Here is a 17,235-nt window from a genome sequence, read left to right as displayed (position 1 = left end):
TTCCATCCTGTAAACCGGACAAGAAAATATCTAACCCTATGTCATTTAAGTGGACACCATCGGGCCGCATCAAACCTTCCAACTGGCGGTGGCGCACAACTACCCCAGCTCTGGATCGAATAAAGCGTGAAATGCGAATATTGACCGTGCGCCTGGCCCTTTCTATGGCTGTGGCATCCCTGGCACCTTGCCACATAACCCGGGGAATAATTTCCGACCATACAATAACCGCCTCCTGGAAGAAAGAAGGAAGTCTCTAGATCAGCTCTTATCAATGTGATCAATTCCGCTATCTTTAGCAGACACAGGTCATTGCCCCCAGCATGTATAACTAATATCACCGGGGATCGCACTAGATGACTACATTCGACCGCTTCCGGGAGAACCTGGGACCAGCGTAAGCCCCGAACACCCCGCCAGCGTGCTTGAATATTTCGGAAGCCAAGGCATCGACCTCGCGGACGACGTTCCGCTCTCTGTCCTGCCCAAAAAATGTATGAATGGCCGATGAAGCAAACTGTAATCTGGGCAGCATCTAAAAGAAAATCAAATCAATAAGTGAGGTCGAACATATGAAGCAAAGCAGGCAGATTTCCAACGGCCGATCCTCTGAACCTCAGCCTCTGGCAACCCAGCGCAAGCCGCCTCCGTGGCTGCACCAATTCTGAAAGAGTGCGTGCCAAATTCTGAAACTGGTAAGTGCAGAAAAAGGAGGCAACTGCGAAATATGGATCTAAACTAAAAACGAGTAAGGGGGGTGCCATCAGCATGTATCAGGAAGGTAGCTCCCTCAGGTCGAGTAGACACTAACTGGGCTACAGCGGCATGGGGACAAACTGGGCCGCCAATCTTATGCAATGGAAGCCAGGCTCCCCGCGCAAAAAGTCTGTTTTTAGAGCGCCTGATGAAGACCCTTAGGGCCGAGTCGCTGATGAAAACGTCCATAGCTGCCAGACCTCCTGCACGAGCGAGGGAAGGGGAAACCAGCTCTCTAATACGAAGGGCCGCAAAAAGCAGCCCTAAATAAACCCACCTCATAAGGAGATGAACAAATGGAAGGTAGTAATTGACACATGTTTGCTAACAAAGCAAATGACACCGGGCGGCGACATTCGCGGCGAACATGCTCCTTACGCCAACCCCTAATAGCTTGCCTAATCAAGAAATGCTGAGTCACGTCCTGCCAACCTCGCATTTTAAGATAAAACAAAACTCCCCACAATTTTCGCTGCGCAACCAAAGCACTAACTCCCTTGGCTTTCAGTGACAAAATATAAGCAACGGTCACCTGTAAACATGCAGCTGGCAATATAACATTTGCCAACTCCTCCGCCACTGCCCTCCATTCTGCCCACACCTTACCATGTGGCTGGTGCCACTGAAGCTTGTACCATACTCATCAGTCGCTGATCGGCAAATCCCAAAGCATTGTCGGGCATGGGATCCCATCTTGGATTGCCCTCGGCAACAGGAACCTGAATTCCTGCCAACGAAAACAAGAGAGCATCAGCTATAGGGTTGTTGACGCCTGGCACATGCCGAGCTCGGAACCAGACATTGAACTCTAGGCATCGGAGGACCAGGTGGCAGAGTAGCGAGAGAACTGGTAGGGAAGATGAGGTTAATGAGTTAATACAGCAGACTACTGTCATGTTGTCCGTGTAAAAACAGACCCGCCTGTTTCGAAAACAGGGCCCCCACACGTTGACGGCTACAATAATAGGGAATAATTCCAGTAGAGTGATGTTGGCACAGAGGCCCCGCGAACGCCAGGAGTCAGGCCATGGTGCCGCGCACCACTCTAGGCCTAATATTGCACCAAAACCGGTGGACCCAGCAGCATCCATAAATAATGACAAATCCGGAGATGAAATCTCTACAGATTGGTAACAAGTGTGGCCATTATACTGAGTCAAAGTATTTCCAGACCTGCAAATCCAATTTCAGCTGCTTGGACAACCGGATGTGGTGAGATGGCTTTTTAACCCCGCACGTGGACAGAGTCTACGGGGAAAAAACACGAGCCATCGGCATGATGCGACACGCAAATACTAATAATCCTAATAACTCCTGCATTTGTCTTAGCGTCACCGATTTTACTGACATGAAACCCAATATCAAGGCCGATAATTTTAGCAATTTGTCGTTTGGTAGGCAAAAAACCATCAGGTTGGTATCAATTTCAATACCCAAAAACGTGATGATTGTCGCCGGACCAACCGTTTTATCCTCCGAGAGGGGAACACCAAAACGAGCCATGAAAAAACTAAATGTATCCAGGAGGAATTGACATTGTTTTGCATTGCCAGGGGAAACAAATAGAAAATCTAAATAATGGATAATATCCTGTGAGGCCGTTTCAAAACGGATGACCCATTCCAAAAAGGTGCTGAACAATTCAAAATAATGGCATATTATAGAGCAACCCATCGGTAGACATGTGTCATAGTAATAGGCGCTGTCCACCATACAACCTAATAGGTGATAACAATCGGGATGTACAGGGAGTAAGCGAAAAGCTGCTTCAATGTCAGATTTAGCCAACATGCGCCCTTTCCGGCGCGACTAACTAAAGCTACTGCCCTATCAAATGACGCATATGACACCGAAGATTCCTCCTTGGAAATACCATCATTCACAGATGAGCCCTTTGGAAAGGACAAATGATGCATCAATCTGAATGAACCTGGCTCTTTTTATAGGTATAAGGCCTAAAGGGGAAATGCGTATGTTTTTAAATGGTCCTACTATACGCCCTAAAGAGACTTCTTTACCTACTTTGCTTCTCAGTTGCTCCGGGTTATCCTTTGCAGACTTCAAATTATCAGAAATTGTGGGTAGGGAAGAGAAATAAAATGGAATGAAAAAACCTGATGTGAAACCAGAACGCAGTTGAGCGGCCACCTGCTCATTGGGGTACTGGTCTAGCCAAGGGGACATTGCGTGCACGCTCATTGGGGTCTTTCCCTCCGGCAGAAGTGTGGGCTTTATGTACTGGCGCTGGCATCGGATAGTAGCATGTGAGCCTCCGCAGACGGAACACTCATGCTTGTACTTGCATAGGGCAAAAAATTTACAATGTCCCTCGTTATATAATCAGCAGGCTCCTGGCCTGCGCACGGCCACTGCGCCGTATGCATTTGCTGAGGGAGCAGTGGCCGTGGGAGGAAAGGGATGCGTTCTCTGTGACATCATAAGACTAAGCCATAGATCTGCTGCTTTTACCTCCCAACCTATATCAGGTTGTAAAGCCAACCTTCGGCGGAACTCTTCGTTGTACCGCCACCAAGCAGAACCGCCATGCGCCTTAAACGCACTATAGATAGAGTCCATGTAGACTAAAAGGTCCGCCGAGAGTTCAGGCCAGCGCTGAGCCATGGTGTAACCTAAAACCGCAAATGCTTGTATCCAACTACCTATGGTACGAGCCACCTTTTTGGTCTGCGGTCAATAAAACACTCAGCATTGGGGTGCCTCTTTGTCCACCGTATGCTGATCCACAGAAATTAACGACCAGATGTCAATATATTGGTTAGCCCATATTTTATTTTTGGTGTCATCATCTAGGTGGGCTCCCAACGGCGTTAAGCCGCAAAATATGGATTCCTTATGATCGCTAGGTCTGGGTTTGCTGGACAGAGAAGCCTCTGTGGAGGGCTGTGTCAGAAGCACCGGGGTCTAATTGCGCTAGCAAGGCCCTAAGCGCAGGGACCAAACCTTTGGCTACTGTATCTGCGCCCCATGCCCCAGTAAAATTGTACACACCGGTAGCTGGATTCTGATGTGTAGGAGTGACTAAACTCGCCTGAGGAACCGTTGTTGGAACAGCGCTGGCAGGCTCTGCCACGCGGGAAGGCCTTGACTGACATCTAGGGGCCCGCGAACTCCGAGAATGTGACCTGCCGGAATCCGAGCCGCAGGAGCTCCACTCTGAAGACGAAGGCTACCTCCATCTTGCCGATCTAGACAATGTCGAACAGCTACTACGGCTATGGGCTCTGGATGCATGGCGGTAACGGTGAGAACCCGACCTGCGCCTTTCTCGGAGGTCGTGGGAAACTGCAGGTGATCTATGCTGGGAAGGATAGCGTGGGGCAGCCTCCTGTCCAGGAGCGGTAGCCGGAATGGTCATCTGTACATTGGCAGATGCAATTGGTGTGAGAAGCAAAGGGGGGTTTGACTGCAACAGTGGCTGGGGGGTAGGAACACCACTAGTAGGCAGCTGCATTGGAGGGCCTGAAGGGGGCATGCTCTGTGGTATGAGCTGCGTCACCAGCGGTGATAAAGCCTCAGAAGTAGTAACTACAGCTTCCACTGTAGGGACAGAAGCCTGCGCTATGGTTGCATTCTCCTCAGCAGAGGAGCGCTCGCTGTGACGGTTGCCCATATTGAGCTGTGCAGGGGGAGCAGGGAGGAGGGGCTGAGACACGGCCGGCGGGAACTGAAGCTGCTGGTCCCGCGGCACCGGAAGTTGGTGAGTGGTGGGCGTGGCCTGCTGACGTGCAGGCCGAAGCGCTGGAGTCCTCCAAACCCTGGAAGCCGAAGGATCCTCACGCTGCTGCTGCCGCCGGCTCCTGGTACGGCAAGGTACAGGGGCAAGAGAGGGACTGAGTCGGGCGGGTATTTCTGATGGGCCGGCTGCTCCGATGGTAGTGCTCAAGCAACGGGCGGGGGAATAGGTGGCTGAGGAGCTTGTAAGCCCGCAAACATGTGGGCAAGAAAAGCCGGGCCCTCATTTTGCAAATATGCAGCAAGCGCTGCAAAAAGCTGATCCTCTGTGGCCATACCTGCTGAGCAGAGCTGCCTGCTGGAGCCGTAGAGGAAGAGGCAGAGCCCTGCCGCAACCCCTATTTAACCCTGTGTAGCACCTACCACTTACGGCAACCAATCGGGGGAAGGGGGAGGATAAGCTTGAGAAACCCTAAAATATAATAATCCGCCCACCCAGTCTGGGGAGCTACCCCCCCCCCCCCCCCCTTGTATATTGGAACTTCCACCTTTAAACTGCTAGCTGCTGAATCGCCTTAACCCTTTGTCTCCGTCTTCCCAGTCTGTCGCCTTCACGTAACCCCCTCGGCGCCACGCAGAACTGCCTGCCGGATCCGGCAATCCAGATGCAGACAGATCCATCTGACAAATGCATTGAAATACCGGATCAGTCTCTGGTGTCATCTGGAAAAACAGATCCAGTATTAAATTTTTTCATTTTTAAAGCTTTGCGCAGACCAGAAAATCCGGATCAGTTTTGCCAGAACACTTAATGCCGGATCCAGCACTAATACACTTCAATGTAAATTAATGCCAAATCCGGCATTCCGGCAAGTGTTCAGTATTTTTGGCCTGAGAGAACTGCAGCATGCTGAGATTTTCTCCGTCCAAAAAGAGTAAGAGGGACTGACTGGAATGCTCTCTCTTCAGAATGCATTAGGATAAGGGTCCATTCACACGTCCGTGGTGTTGCGGATCCACCCAGAAAGCACCCGCTATAGAAACGCCTATTGTCTGCAGCTGTGGACAAGAATAGGACATGTTCTATCTCTTGCGGAGCTGCAGAACGGAAGTTCAGGGCCGCGCTCCGCAGATGCGGGAGCAGAGAGCACATAGTGTGCTCTCCGCTTCACGTCTGGGCCCATAGAGAATGAATGGGTCTGCACCCATTCCGCAAAATTGTGGAACGGATGCAGACTTTTTTTTTTTTTTTTTTTTTTTTTTTTTTTTTCAAACGTGTGAATGGACCCTTAAACTGATCAGTTTATTTCCCGTATTTAGCTCCTGTGACATAACGGAAAACAAACGCTAGTGTGAAAGTACCCTTAGACAGATCTGATTGGTTGCAGGTGTAACACCCCAGACTTGTGTGTTACTACGTTCTACTCCGCTACTATCTTTTAAGAGCTTTATACTGTCATCTTATGTTTTCCACAAATGTGCATACAAATCCATGTTAAATGCCATTGTTTATGTAATACTGCCTGTTTACCAGTAGGTGGCAGCAACATATTGGCAGAGGTAGTCTTAATGTTATGGCAGTTCAGAGTGGAACAATCCAACACAGGCCGGACTTAAAGCTGCAAGACTGGGGGTAGGCCTGGCATGACAGGCGTTGTGAGTGAGTTGGGAGGCTCGGGGTTAAGGGGTATTGCAAGGATGGAGTGTAAGGTTTAAAAAGGGCAGCGGGAGGCGGGATCAGGGTTGTCTCGTGTGGGACAACAGTCTTGCAGCAGCCCCCTCCCACCCACCCGTTGGCTGCTGGTTGGGAAGGGAAGCTAGCGGCGGTCAAAGTTGATGTGGATTTTGGTCCAGCAGGGATGGCATTGTCATAGTGGCCATGGCGGGGGTGGGTCCTTGGAGGTGGTGGGCAGGGAGCCAAAGGGGCTCTGGACTCCCCAGGTATTGGATGTTGGGGTGTGATATGGCAGGTATCTGCCCCACGGTTGTTGCCCATGGTTACCGGTTCTGCCTCCGAGCTGGCATTTTACGGGGCTCCATGGACCCTCTCCATGCTGGGCATGTTTCTGTGGTCTGGGAAGGCCTTGGATTGGTGATATGTTATTAATGCTTAAACTATTAATATATAAATGGCTGCTGTGGCCCAAAAAATCCACCGGAGGAGTTGTCTTTATTTGGGGAAGGAGGGGAGTGGGAGGTAAAACAACTTGACAATACGCCGCCGGTAATGTTCTATTCTGCCCCCTCTTTGAAGAGAGGTGGGCTATTCTGTCTTCCTGCAGCAAGGGAGGCAAATACTAGTTAGAACCAGATTTTAGTTGACCCCTGTATAGGGAAGACAGCAAGGACCTGGTCTCATCTGAGACTTGTGCAGCATACGGGTAGGCTACCCGACACTGCTAGATTTGAGTGTGTAGTTCCCTTTAAGCCAGTCAGGCCGGTTACCGGCAATCCTTATCACAGCCAGCAGAGGGAGCCCCCAGTTCAGTATAAATAGGCTAGGGCCTAGCTCAGGAAGTGTAGAAGTTTCCAGACTCAGTTCAGAGAGGGTTTCCCTCCTGAGTCCGTATGCATAGAAGTCAGAAGGGCATAGCTAAACAGCCTGAAGACACAGAATACCACAGAGGCCGATCAGATAAAGCAAGAGGTACTCAAGATAACAGAGGAGGTACTAGATAAGGACAGCTTCAAGGGTACGCCAGATAAAGGGCATTAGACCTTGGAGAGAAAGTCACATGTAGCAGGACCAGTCAGGAATCGTGTGCAAGCCGTCTGTACTGCATCTCCTGTAATCAACACTCTGTATAATACATTGCTAAGACCGGCCATTCTGTACTCCCAAGAACCAGCTGTATTCACTGATATTCAGTAAAAGTTCCAGTTTTTGTTGGCTATCCTATGCTTGCTTCATTCTTCTACAATACCATACACGGCGTGTCACCGTTTAATTGACACTGGCGTCACGAACTGTTAAATACCTGCCTGTTCCAGTATTTGCCCCAATTGAAGACGACAGTGGATCCCAGGTTAGTGAGTCAATCTGCACTACAAAGCCCAGCATACACTACTGACCCCCTGGGACACTGCACTTGGTCATATTCCCAGTCTGAGCACCTTCAGCCTCAGCTGGATGAAGAAAGCAGAAACTACAACCTCCAGCATTTCAGGAAGAAAGCATCCCCTGAGAATCTGAGTTAAGTCCCGAGACCTAGGAGAAGCCATTCCTCCTCAGCTAGTCTGTCCCCACAAAGCAGAAGTTACAGAAAAGTGCAGAATAATTCCTGCCACAATTGCTGAGCTACCAAGCAGACGACTTATCCTGCAAGCTCCAAATTTAAAGCAGAAATATTTATTTCTGCCAATCCTTGCTAAAACCTGCTGGGACCAAACTTGTATACAGCTTAAACAGTAAAAAACTTTTGAACTTCATCTAAAGGTCTGGACATCATTTTACTCAGCAAAATCCCTATATTACTCCTATCACTACACTCAAATTTATTGCAAGTGAGCCGGGAGTCCAGCTGTACCCAGGTGGGAGACAGACACAATTCCCACTACTCTACAGAGACTGTAAGCCGTTACACCACTCTGGCATTCCTAATCTGGGACGTGCGTTATAACACCTTGGAAGGGCCCTGGGATAGTACCCTGCGCACGCTGCAATTGGCGTCACGACAAATACAGAATGTTATCCACCCGCACCTGGTCACTGCATAGAGGTGGGCTGGGAGGGGCGTGGCTGGCAAAAGCCTGGCTTTCACTCGTAGCAGCAGGTCTTGTGTAACATGATGCTAATCACTGAGCTGCTTCAAACAGATCCGCTCAGATGAATTGACTCCTCCAGTTCAGTGAAGAGAATCTATTCAAAAGAACGATTTGTTCATGAACCGGACAGCTCTATGTTGCTGGTTTCCGGAGCTGTCAGTTTTTAGAGCAGCACTGTAGTAATGACTTGTGTTGTGTGTCCAGGGAGGGGGCCTTACACTGCATTGTAAAGTGTAGCTTTTCAGCTGTCCACCCGTTTGCTTCCGCAGACGTTCAGCTGAACAGCAGCACTGAAGCAGGGGGGCCCTTAGACCATGGAGGCCCTGGCAATTGCCCAGTTTGCCGCCAGCCCTGGAGCCACATTCAGAACAGAGATGGTCTCAAACCACAGGACAGATTTTAGAAGCCATACAACCCACTAGAAACAGTTCCCAATAACACACAGCACTGGTTTTTGTGCCCTTGCACCTATGACAGTATTTTCTCACATTTTTATCACCACATTCGACACCTGAGAGCAGCCAGAGCTTGGACATGGATCCTGGCAGATCGACTAAAGTGTATTTATGCCTGGAATTGTTGGGGAAGGACTACTCCACTCAGGAAAATAATTCTTCACTCAGGAAGTGGAGTGGTTTTTCTCCCAGGTGCATGTCTGCCACAGATGTACCTAATTTATGGCACAGTTATGCTGTCTTAAATCTGAAGTGCTCCTTGTAGTTATAATGCCCCCTCAGGTACCACCAGATACAGAATTCTCAGGGGGTGCACCACCAATGAGGTGAGGTGATAGCCTTTCTGCTGCCTGAGGCAAAAACAAACTGCTATGTGCACCCCTGAGAGTTCTCCCTATAGTGCCCTGTAGGTTTAATGACCCCTGTAGTACCTCCAATAGGCTTAATGCTCCTTGTAGTAGCCTCCCAGTAGATAATAATAATGTCTCTCAGAAGTGCCTGCAGTAGGTATGCTATAGTGCCTCAGTATGTCTAGCAACACCCTGTAGTTATAATGCCCCCACATAGTGCCTCAGTACTACCTTCCTCCTAGAGTGACTTAAAAACAAAACGCAATGCTCACCTGACTCCTTGCAGCCATCTGTGTGTAGTGTCCCACTAGGTATGGGTGGGCACTACACAAGGGTCAATTGGTGTGTGTGTTACTCCTACTCACAAGGGACAGAAATGTTATATTTAATTGTGCTTTTAATGTATGTTCTAATGTGTTTTATATGCAATGTACCCCTGTATGATGCAATAGCAGGCCTAGTTGGGTGTAGTTAGACATCCCAGACACTAGAGGGAGATAGGGAGCCCCTAGTATAAATGTCCAGGCCTAGACAGGGAGAGTTAGTGCAGAGTCAGGAGTCTGAGAAGACAGAGGTTAGAAGGCCTCCTCCTGACATGCAGCTTGATAGCCCTGGCTGCTAGCTATGACCAGGAGGCTAGTGAGGAGACCTAGCCTGCCTGAAGCCAAGAGAGCCTTAGTTAGCTCTGAAGACACCCCAGTAGCAGGACAGAACCTCCTGGGAGAAACTCAGTCATTCACCAGACAAGTAAGGAAATCACAGGGAAAGATAAGTAACCCTGATGGGCAGATGCGCTAGAAAGTAAAGCAAGGATTGAATTAATACCAGAGGAAGATATATTTACCAAGGATTTAAGCCACCATTTAGGCATCCGGGCCTTGGGATAGAAAGCCAGACAGGAGTTCTAGAAGGAACAGTGTACGCTATTTCTGAGGAAAGGTACAACCTGATTCTGAGTGCATTGTGGATTTACCCTCTGAGTATCTTGCATAATCAATACCTGCCATCTTGTGGAATAAGCCTGCTTGTAAAGCTGTGATCTAAAAGACTGTTACCATCTGATGTACAAAGTTGGACTGTTTAGTAAAGCAACGTTTGGTTCACTATACCACCTGTGTACCTCACTTATTCCAACTATCAACCGGTGTGCCACCGTCAAAGGCACTGGCGTCACGAACCTTAAAGGGACCTTGCCCCAGGCACTCAAAATACCCTGGAAAACATCCAGGGCACCTCATCCACCATCAGGCCTGGTCCCTACATACAGAGTGCCCCAGAGGAACTGTCTACCTCTCCTTCACTGCCACATGCCTGCCCAGGGTTCTCCAATACAGTGAGCAACCCTCGATTGCCCATAACCATGACCTCACTTCGCTATACCCTGCAGGTCTGGCGTGTTGCATGTGATGCAGGCCACAGGTCTCTTCTGGCCTGTGGCATGAGTTGCTGGCACATGATAAACTCAATGTCATCATTTCGTGACCACCTGTTTGTCCACTATCTCATAGGCCATAAATTTGCATACCTTGCCTCAATGATGTGCTACAACCGTAGCAACGTGCAGTAAATCCATGCCCAGTTGAATGATTTATGAACTGGTTTTATAATGGCTTCCTTTTAAGTTAACTTGCCATGGACACGTGATTTTTTTTCCAGATGCAGGAAGATGTCTAACATGACTGACAAGATCTTGGACCTTAGGACGAATGCTGATATTTGGTTAAAGAGGACCTTTCATCAGTTTTGACATGGCCCAATTATGGTATTGCCTTGTAGGGCAGCCCCCACTGATGCTATTTTCTTTTATTTTTTAAAGCCCCCCCCCCCCCCCCGATCTGGCACACTATTATAATGAGCAGCATACTTGCAATGGGGAGGAGACAGTCTTCTGCTGTGGGCATCTCCTTCTCCCTGGCTGTGAGTGCAATCCAATCAGTGGATTCCTACTCCTTGGCTGTGAGCGGTCCACTCTGATTGGATAGCACTCACAGCCAGGGAGAAGGACACCCACAGCAGAAGACTCTCCTCCCCATTGCGAGCATACTGCTCATTATAATACAACGCGCCAAATCATCGGGGGGGGGGGGGGGGCACAGCGGACGAATGGGGAGGGCTTTTTGAAAGGGGGGGGGAAAAAAACATGGCATCAGTGGGGGCCACCCTACAAGGCAATACCATAATTGGGATATGTCAATGATAAAAGGTCCTCTAAGATCTCGTCCACAAGGGGCAGGCTTGAATACTACATGACTGGGCTGTCTAAATACCCCTGTTATAAGGCTGTATTTTATGGGTGGAAGAACCTGATTTAGTAACCCTCAGATTTCTTATGCCAGCAGGGAGCTCGGTGTAATTTGACCGGAGTCTGGGTAAATACCCTGGGATCACTGCTAAATATCACCGCTGAAGGATTTCGGCTTAAAGGATCCCTGCAGTCTTCTGTACAGCTTGCCCCCCATTCCGCAGGTGACCACATAACTGGTGAACTGTTGGGGCTCATAGGACAAGGAGATGAACCAACCTTCACAATGTCCATAAACTGGAAAGTGGGTAAGGAGATGGTTGTCTGAATCTAAAATTTATTTATTTTTTTGAGGGGGGGGGGGGAGAGAGAATGTGACTGCTTTGGTCCTAGTCTGCTGTAATGATGGCACCTCGGTGGCTTCCTCTACAGTTTTTGAATGTGAACCTCTGTAGATGGATCTCCCAGGGGCTGTCTTTAACGCAGGGCAAAAGGGGCAGCTGCCCTGGGTCCAATTGCTCTGGGGAAGGGGCCACAGCAGTTTTTTCTATTGAATTATATTCCGTATCTTATTGCGAGACCTGAGGGATCGCAGCTGGGACTGGGAGGGTATCGGGATTCAGACTTGCGCACCACCTAACTGGAGCCTACCGTAGCCTGCAACTTGACACAAAGCGGGACAAGTAGGTATAGTTTATGTATGGCACTGCCCTGGCACCCTATTCCTGCTTCATCCAGCACCAGTGCGGCTCCCCTGTATTAAATTCATTGGTGGCCAGTGCAGCCCCCCCATAACTGGTGGCGGCAGAGAGTTCTGATCGGAGTCTCAGTTTAATTGCTGGGGCTCCAATCGGTAACCATGGCAACCAGGACGCTACTGCAGTCCTGGCTGCCATGGTTACTTAGCAATTTTTAGAAGAATTATACTTACCTGTGCTGTCTGTGGCCGGCCGGGCGCTCCTCTTACTGGTAAGTGAAGGATCTGTGCAGTGCATTGCTTATAGCACAGACCTGTCACTTACCAGTAGGACTAGCGCCCAGCCAGTCAGACAGCGCAGGTAAGTATAATGCTTCTAAAATTCAGACCTCTCCGCTGCCACCAATGATTGGGGGGGGGGGTAGTGATTTTAATGTGAGGGTTTAATTGTGTGGATCACAGCCCCCTGTAAGAGATCGGGTGCTGCCAGGCAGCAGGGGGCAGTTATGTACACATTCTTAATATATTCTAACTTGAAGCGTCCCCATCACTATGGGAACGCCTCTGTTAGAATATACTGTCAGATCTGAGTTTTCACAAGGTGAAAACTCAGATCTGAAAAAGCTGTCTAATGCAGACTGATCCGTTCTGAACGGATGCAAGCGTTTGCATTATAGGTGCGGACCAGTCTGTTCAGATACCAGACGGATCCGCACCGAACACAAGTGTGAAAGTGGCCTTATTTGGTACTATAAGGGACACTATAGTCACCAGAACCATAACATCTAAATGTAGTAGTTCTGGTGTCTATAGCATGTCTCTGCAAGACTTAATGTAAACACTGCCTTTTCAGAAAAAGGCTGTATTTACATTACTGCCAAGGAACACCTCTAGTGGCCACTCATCAGACAGCCACTAGGTGTTTCCTAGTCCAGTGTTGCACAACATGGAGGGTGTGATTGCATGCTAGGGTGTGGGAAGGTGAGATCCAGGGGCCTAAGTAAATTCTTGCCCAGGATCCAATCAATATTAAAGACAGACCTGGATCTCCCTTCTGCCCATTGGTGTTGCTGGTGGTTGTAATAGATCATCTCTGGAGGCTCATTTCATAACCCATGACTTAAATGACGCTGCAAAATCGCATGTGTAGCTTGAGGTTTTGCAGCAGATTTTATCCTTGCTACATTGAAAGAGGTGATTTTCATCAGAAATTGATGTAATAAGAATTTAAAAATCAGGTTAATTTCCAGGTGAAACTGTTGTGAGGAGGCGCTTTGACTTTGTCCACATGATGGTATTGTAATCTCCTGTGGATTTTACCTGCACAAATTGGTTTTCATCTCCAGCCTCAAGACTCTAATATATGGATTATCTAACTTTATGCTTCTTAATTTGACTGCTGCAGGTTCAGTCACTGCTTGGGTTGGTCAGTGTTTCCAGATGTCAAATTGCCCAGTATTGCAAACTATGTGGTTGCTGCGATCAAAGGCCACGGTAGAAGATAACTGGAAGGCAACGAGGTAATCGGGATGCAGTCAAGATCAATAAATGGCAGAATATACTACAACAATCATCATGACCTCTTCTAAGGTTTTCAGAGATGAGGAACCCCTTTTTCATATGTACAGGCAGGGTGCAAGGGTTACAAGACTTGCCTGTCACTGGGACTCTGGTTCCAGTATCAAGCTTCCTACTACACCTCCATACACCTCCAGCCAGACCGACAGGGGAATTATATGTGAGGTCACAGTGTGAGCAATAGGTGGGCCGAGGTAAATACAGTTCTGGTTACTCACGGTTATGTTGTCCCTGGGCAGGCTCGCATACGTGAGGACGGCACAGGAATTCTCTGGTGTAAGGGACACAGGCCAGATGGGGGTTCGAGGTGCCCTTCATGGTCTATTAATGTGCCTATGGCAAGGTCCCTTGTAGTCGTGACGCCAGTACCTTTTTATGGTGGTACAACCATTTACTGTAGTGTTAACTGAGGAATTGGAAACTGAGACAAGGATGGTGCAATCCAGGTTATAACTTTTACTGAATGTTGCTGCAGATAATGGTTACATCCAAGTATAAAACAGTCTCTAGTACATCCAGATATGAAATAGTCTCTCATGCATACGGGGGTAGGGTATTGTAAGTCCTCAGGTAAAACAGGCTCTTTGTCATATAGACGCCAGACGGATCCGCACCGAACGCAAGTGTGAAAGTGGCCTTATTTGGTACTATAAGGGACACAAATAGATGCCTCTGCCTCTGCCTCCTTCTCTGCCTGAGCTAAGCTATAGATACACTGTAACACTGTGTATAACCATCTAGTGGAGAAACTAGTGTAGTGCACCCTAACGAGGCCTGTGTAAAGGATCTTGCATGTATAATCGGTGACATGGGAGAATGACATGAGATGAAGTGCAGCATACAGGCATATGACAATAAAACACAAACTAGTTTGCGGTGCCCACGATCACGAGTGGGACACTGCACGCCTTCCTTCTACACCATGTGAATGGAGCTCAGCAGTGGACCCAGAGAATCGGTGATATGTGGCTAATTACCTTTTTTTTTTTTTTTTTTTTTTTTTTTTTTTAAACCCCTGCACCCAGCTTGCACATTTGTAAAGGAGTTCCCAGTCTAAAACTCTAATATCCATATTGTAGTGCACTTTAAAGTATATACATTTTTATTTTATTCTGCCTTGTGTGAATATGTCCCTGTGCTGATGCTTCTCTGGCCACGCTTGGGTTGATGTGTATTTTTTTTTTTGTGGCTGTTTGTTGTGTGGGGTTTTTGGGTCCGTGATCCGCATATTGTATCTTTTTGCAGTACAGATATACGGATGTGGAAAGTATAGATTATCCGTGTTCTTTCTGCATCCATACGTCTGAGCCGCAAAAGGATAGAACATGTCCTATATTTGGCCACAAAATGTGGGTCCACAAAAAATGCAGATGCAACAAGGACATCTTCCGTATTTTGTAAATCCACAATTTGTGGACTGCAAAATACATGATTGTTTGCACTCTAAGGCCTCATGCACACAATCTGCATTGCATCGCTCTTGTTCATTGTCTGACTGGTATTTCAATTTCTAAGGGGACCAGATTAACTGTAAAAAAAAAGGGGCAGACTGGCAATGGACCCTGCAGGGAAATTTCCCAGGGGGCTGCCTGAGCCCTCTTCACAGCCGCTGGGCAGGTACATAATGAACTGATGCCCTCAGCCTTAAATAATGCTAAAGATGTGTACGTGAGCACTTGGTCAGCAGCCACAGGTGCCTTCCAGAATTCAACTGTATCACCGTCCTCTGTATGGTGAGGGCTGCATTTTATGCTGCATTGTGGTATTTTGTGCTGTTGCCCTTCTGTCAATTTGGACTCGTCTACAACATGGGACCACTAAAGCAAAGTCACCAAATGTGTATCTGCCAATTAAAACTGGATAGTAAAACTATATATATATATATATATATATATATATATATATATATATATATATATATATATATATATATATATATATATATATATGAAAAATGGCGGCACTGACTACTCCACGGGAAAAATAGGGTGCACGTTCCAGGGGAATCGACTCCTTACCCCAATCAATGGATCCGGAAAAAGGACGGCACACCGGTCTTGAAAAAGTAAGTGGTTTTAATCAACCGCAAGGTTGATTAAAACCACTTTTACTTTTTCAAGACCGGTGTGCCGTCCTTTTTCCAGATAGATAGATAGATATAGATATATATATATATATATATATATATATATATATATATATATATATATATATATATATATATATATATATATATATATATATATATATATATAGTAGACGTCGGACATCTTGCCTGAGCATTTACAAGGCATAAATGCTTTATGGCAGTCTCATGGGCGACCTGTGCAGAGGTGATTGTACAAGGAAAGAATAGATGAGGCCTCATTCACACTTATGTGGATTTTCACAGAGCACGGTCCATGAAAACCCGTCATGAGCACACTGTCATTGGTTGCTATGACGCTGTGAGCTTCGTGCTGCTGTACAGTAATATAGATTGAGTGTTACTATACAGCAGTGGCACAAATCGCACAGCATCATGGCAACCAATGACGCCGTGTGTTCGTGCACTCAGGATGGCAGGCTGGGTTTTCAGACTGTAGTCCATGAATATCCACATGTGAATGAGGCCCAAGTTTCGACTTTGTCAAAGGGAACCTGTCAGCAACTTTATGCTGATCAAACTAATGACAGAATAAAGTAGACAAAGTTGAGAACAGACATCAATCCTTGCAGACTGGGCCTGGAAAAGAGTCCCGGCCACCTGAGGAGTCCTGGTTATACATAAAGTCCTGCTCTCCTGCTGATGGCTGACAGTCTTCTACCTAGTTTTCTCCCTTTCTCTCTAGGAGAGACCTGCCAATCATCAGCAAATGGGCGGTGAGAGCAGGAGATTATTAATAACCAGGACTCTTCTCAGGTAGATGTGACTCTTCAAGGTCGGGGCTGTAATGATTATGATGCTGGTTCTTGGCAATCACGTGTAGTAGATGAAGGTAAATTTTGGAATTGATGAAGATCCGGGTGTGAAAGCTGCACCAAATCTATTTCAAATCTGACATGTGTAAAGAGGTCCTAAAGCAGGCATGCTCAACCTGTGGCCCTCCAGCTGTTGCAAAATTACAACTCCCATTATTCCCTGACAGCCAACAGCTCTCATCCTACAGAAGGGCATCATGGGAGTTGTAGTTTTACAACAGCTGGAGGGCCGCAGGTTGAGCATCCCTGTCCTAAAGTCCATATTACACAGGCCGATCAAGTGATTGTCAGGAGGGAAGTGTTCCCTCCTGGTGATTACCTGTTCGCTAGCGGAGGAGATGACTGTGCCATCTAATTACGTACATAATAATCTGTCGCCGGCAATTATGATTTCTTAAACATGCTTAAAAGCACAATTGCCCGACTGGGCAAATGACAGCAGTATTGCACTGAAAGATTGCTGACAAGCAGTTTTAGCAGATGATCGCCAATGATTAACGCAAGTGTAATACAGTCTGAAGTTGGGCTCTGTCAAAGGTAAAAACTCAATTGTTTAATATTTTTTTTAATTCTTTTTCAGGATTGGTGAAGATGTGTTTTCCCTACGGACATGTCATGTACACCATGTGGTTTAAGAACAAATAAAGGCTTTTTTGACAGTTTGTGTAGGTTTGTTTTTTCCACACGCGCCAAAGTCTTCTCAACCTACAATGAACTACCAACAGACAGGCATTTAGG

General features: G+C 47.4%; 1 protein-coding gene across 1 annotated transcript; it reads left to right on the top strand.

Moving 5' to 3' along the window:
* The first annotated feature begins 3,969 nt into the window (after positions 1–3,969).
* LOC122941972 (avidin-like) lies at positions 3,970–17,132 on the top strand. The gene is made up of 4 exons (XM_044299467.1): positions 3,970–4,065; positions 11,359–11,569; positions 13,364–13,478; positions 17,078–17,132. Exons 1-4 carry the CDS (start codon positions 3,970–3,972, stop codon positions 17,130–17,132), a joined length of 477 nt encoding a protein of 158 aa, XP_044155402.1.
* Positions 17,133–17,235: the final 103 nt, after the last annotated feature.

Source organism: Bufo gargarizans, chromosome 6, assembly GCF_014858855.1.
Source record: "Bufo gargarizans isolate SCDJY-AF-19 chromosome 6, ASM1485885v1, whole genome shotgun sequence".
In the NCBI taxonomy this organism is placed as follows: Eukaryota; Metazoa; Chordata; class Amphibia; order Anura; family Bufonidae; genus Bufo; species Bufo gargarizans.
Note: the sequence above shows the minus strand (reverse complement) of the source record. Positions and strands in the feature narration are given on the sequence as shown.

Excerpts from the sequence above, each read along its gene's own strand:
- LOC122941972 (XM_044299467.1), top strand. The coding sequence starts at position 3,970 with ATGTCGAACAGCTACTACGGCTATGGGCTCTGGATGCATGGCGGTAAC. Across the intron at positions 4,066-11,358 it reads GAGGTCGTGGGAAACTGCAG|GGAGCTCGGTGTAATTTGAC; the intron begins GTGATCTATGCT and ends TTATGCCAGCAG. Across the intron at positions 13,479-17,077 it reads GATAACTGGAAGGCAACGAG|GATTGGTGAAGATGTGTTTT; the intron begins GTAATCGGGATG and ends ATTCTTTTTCAG.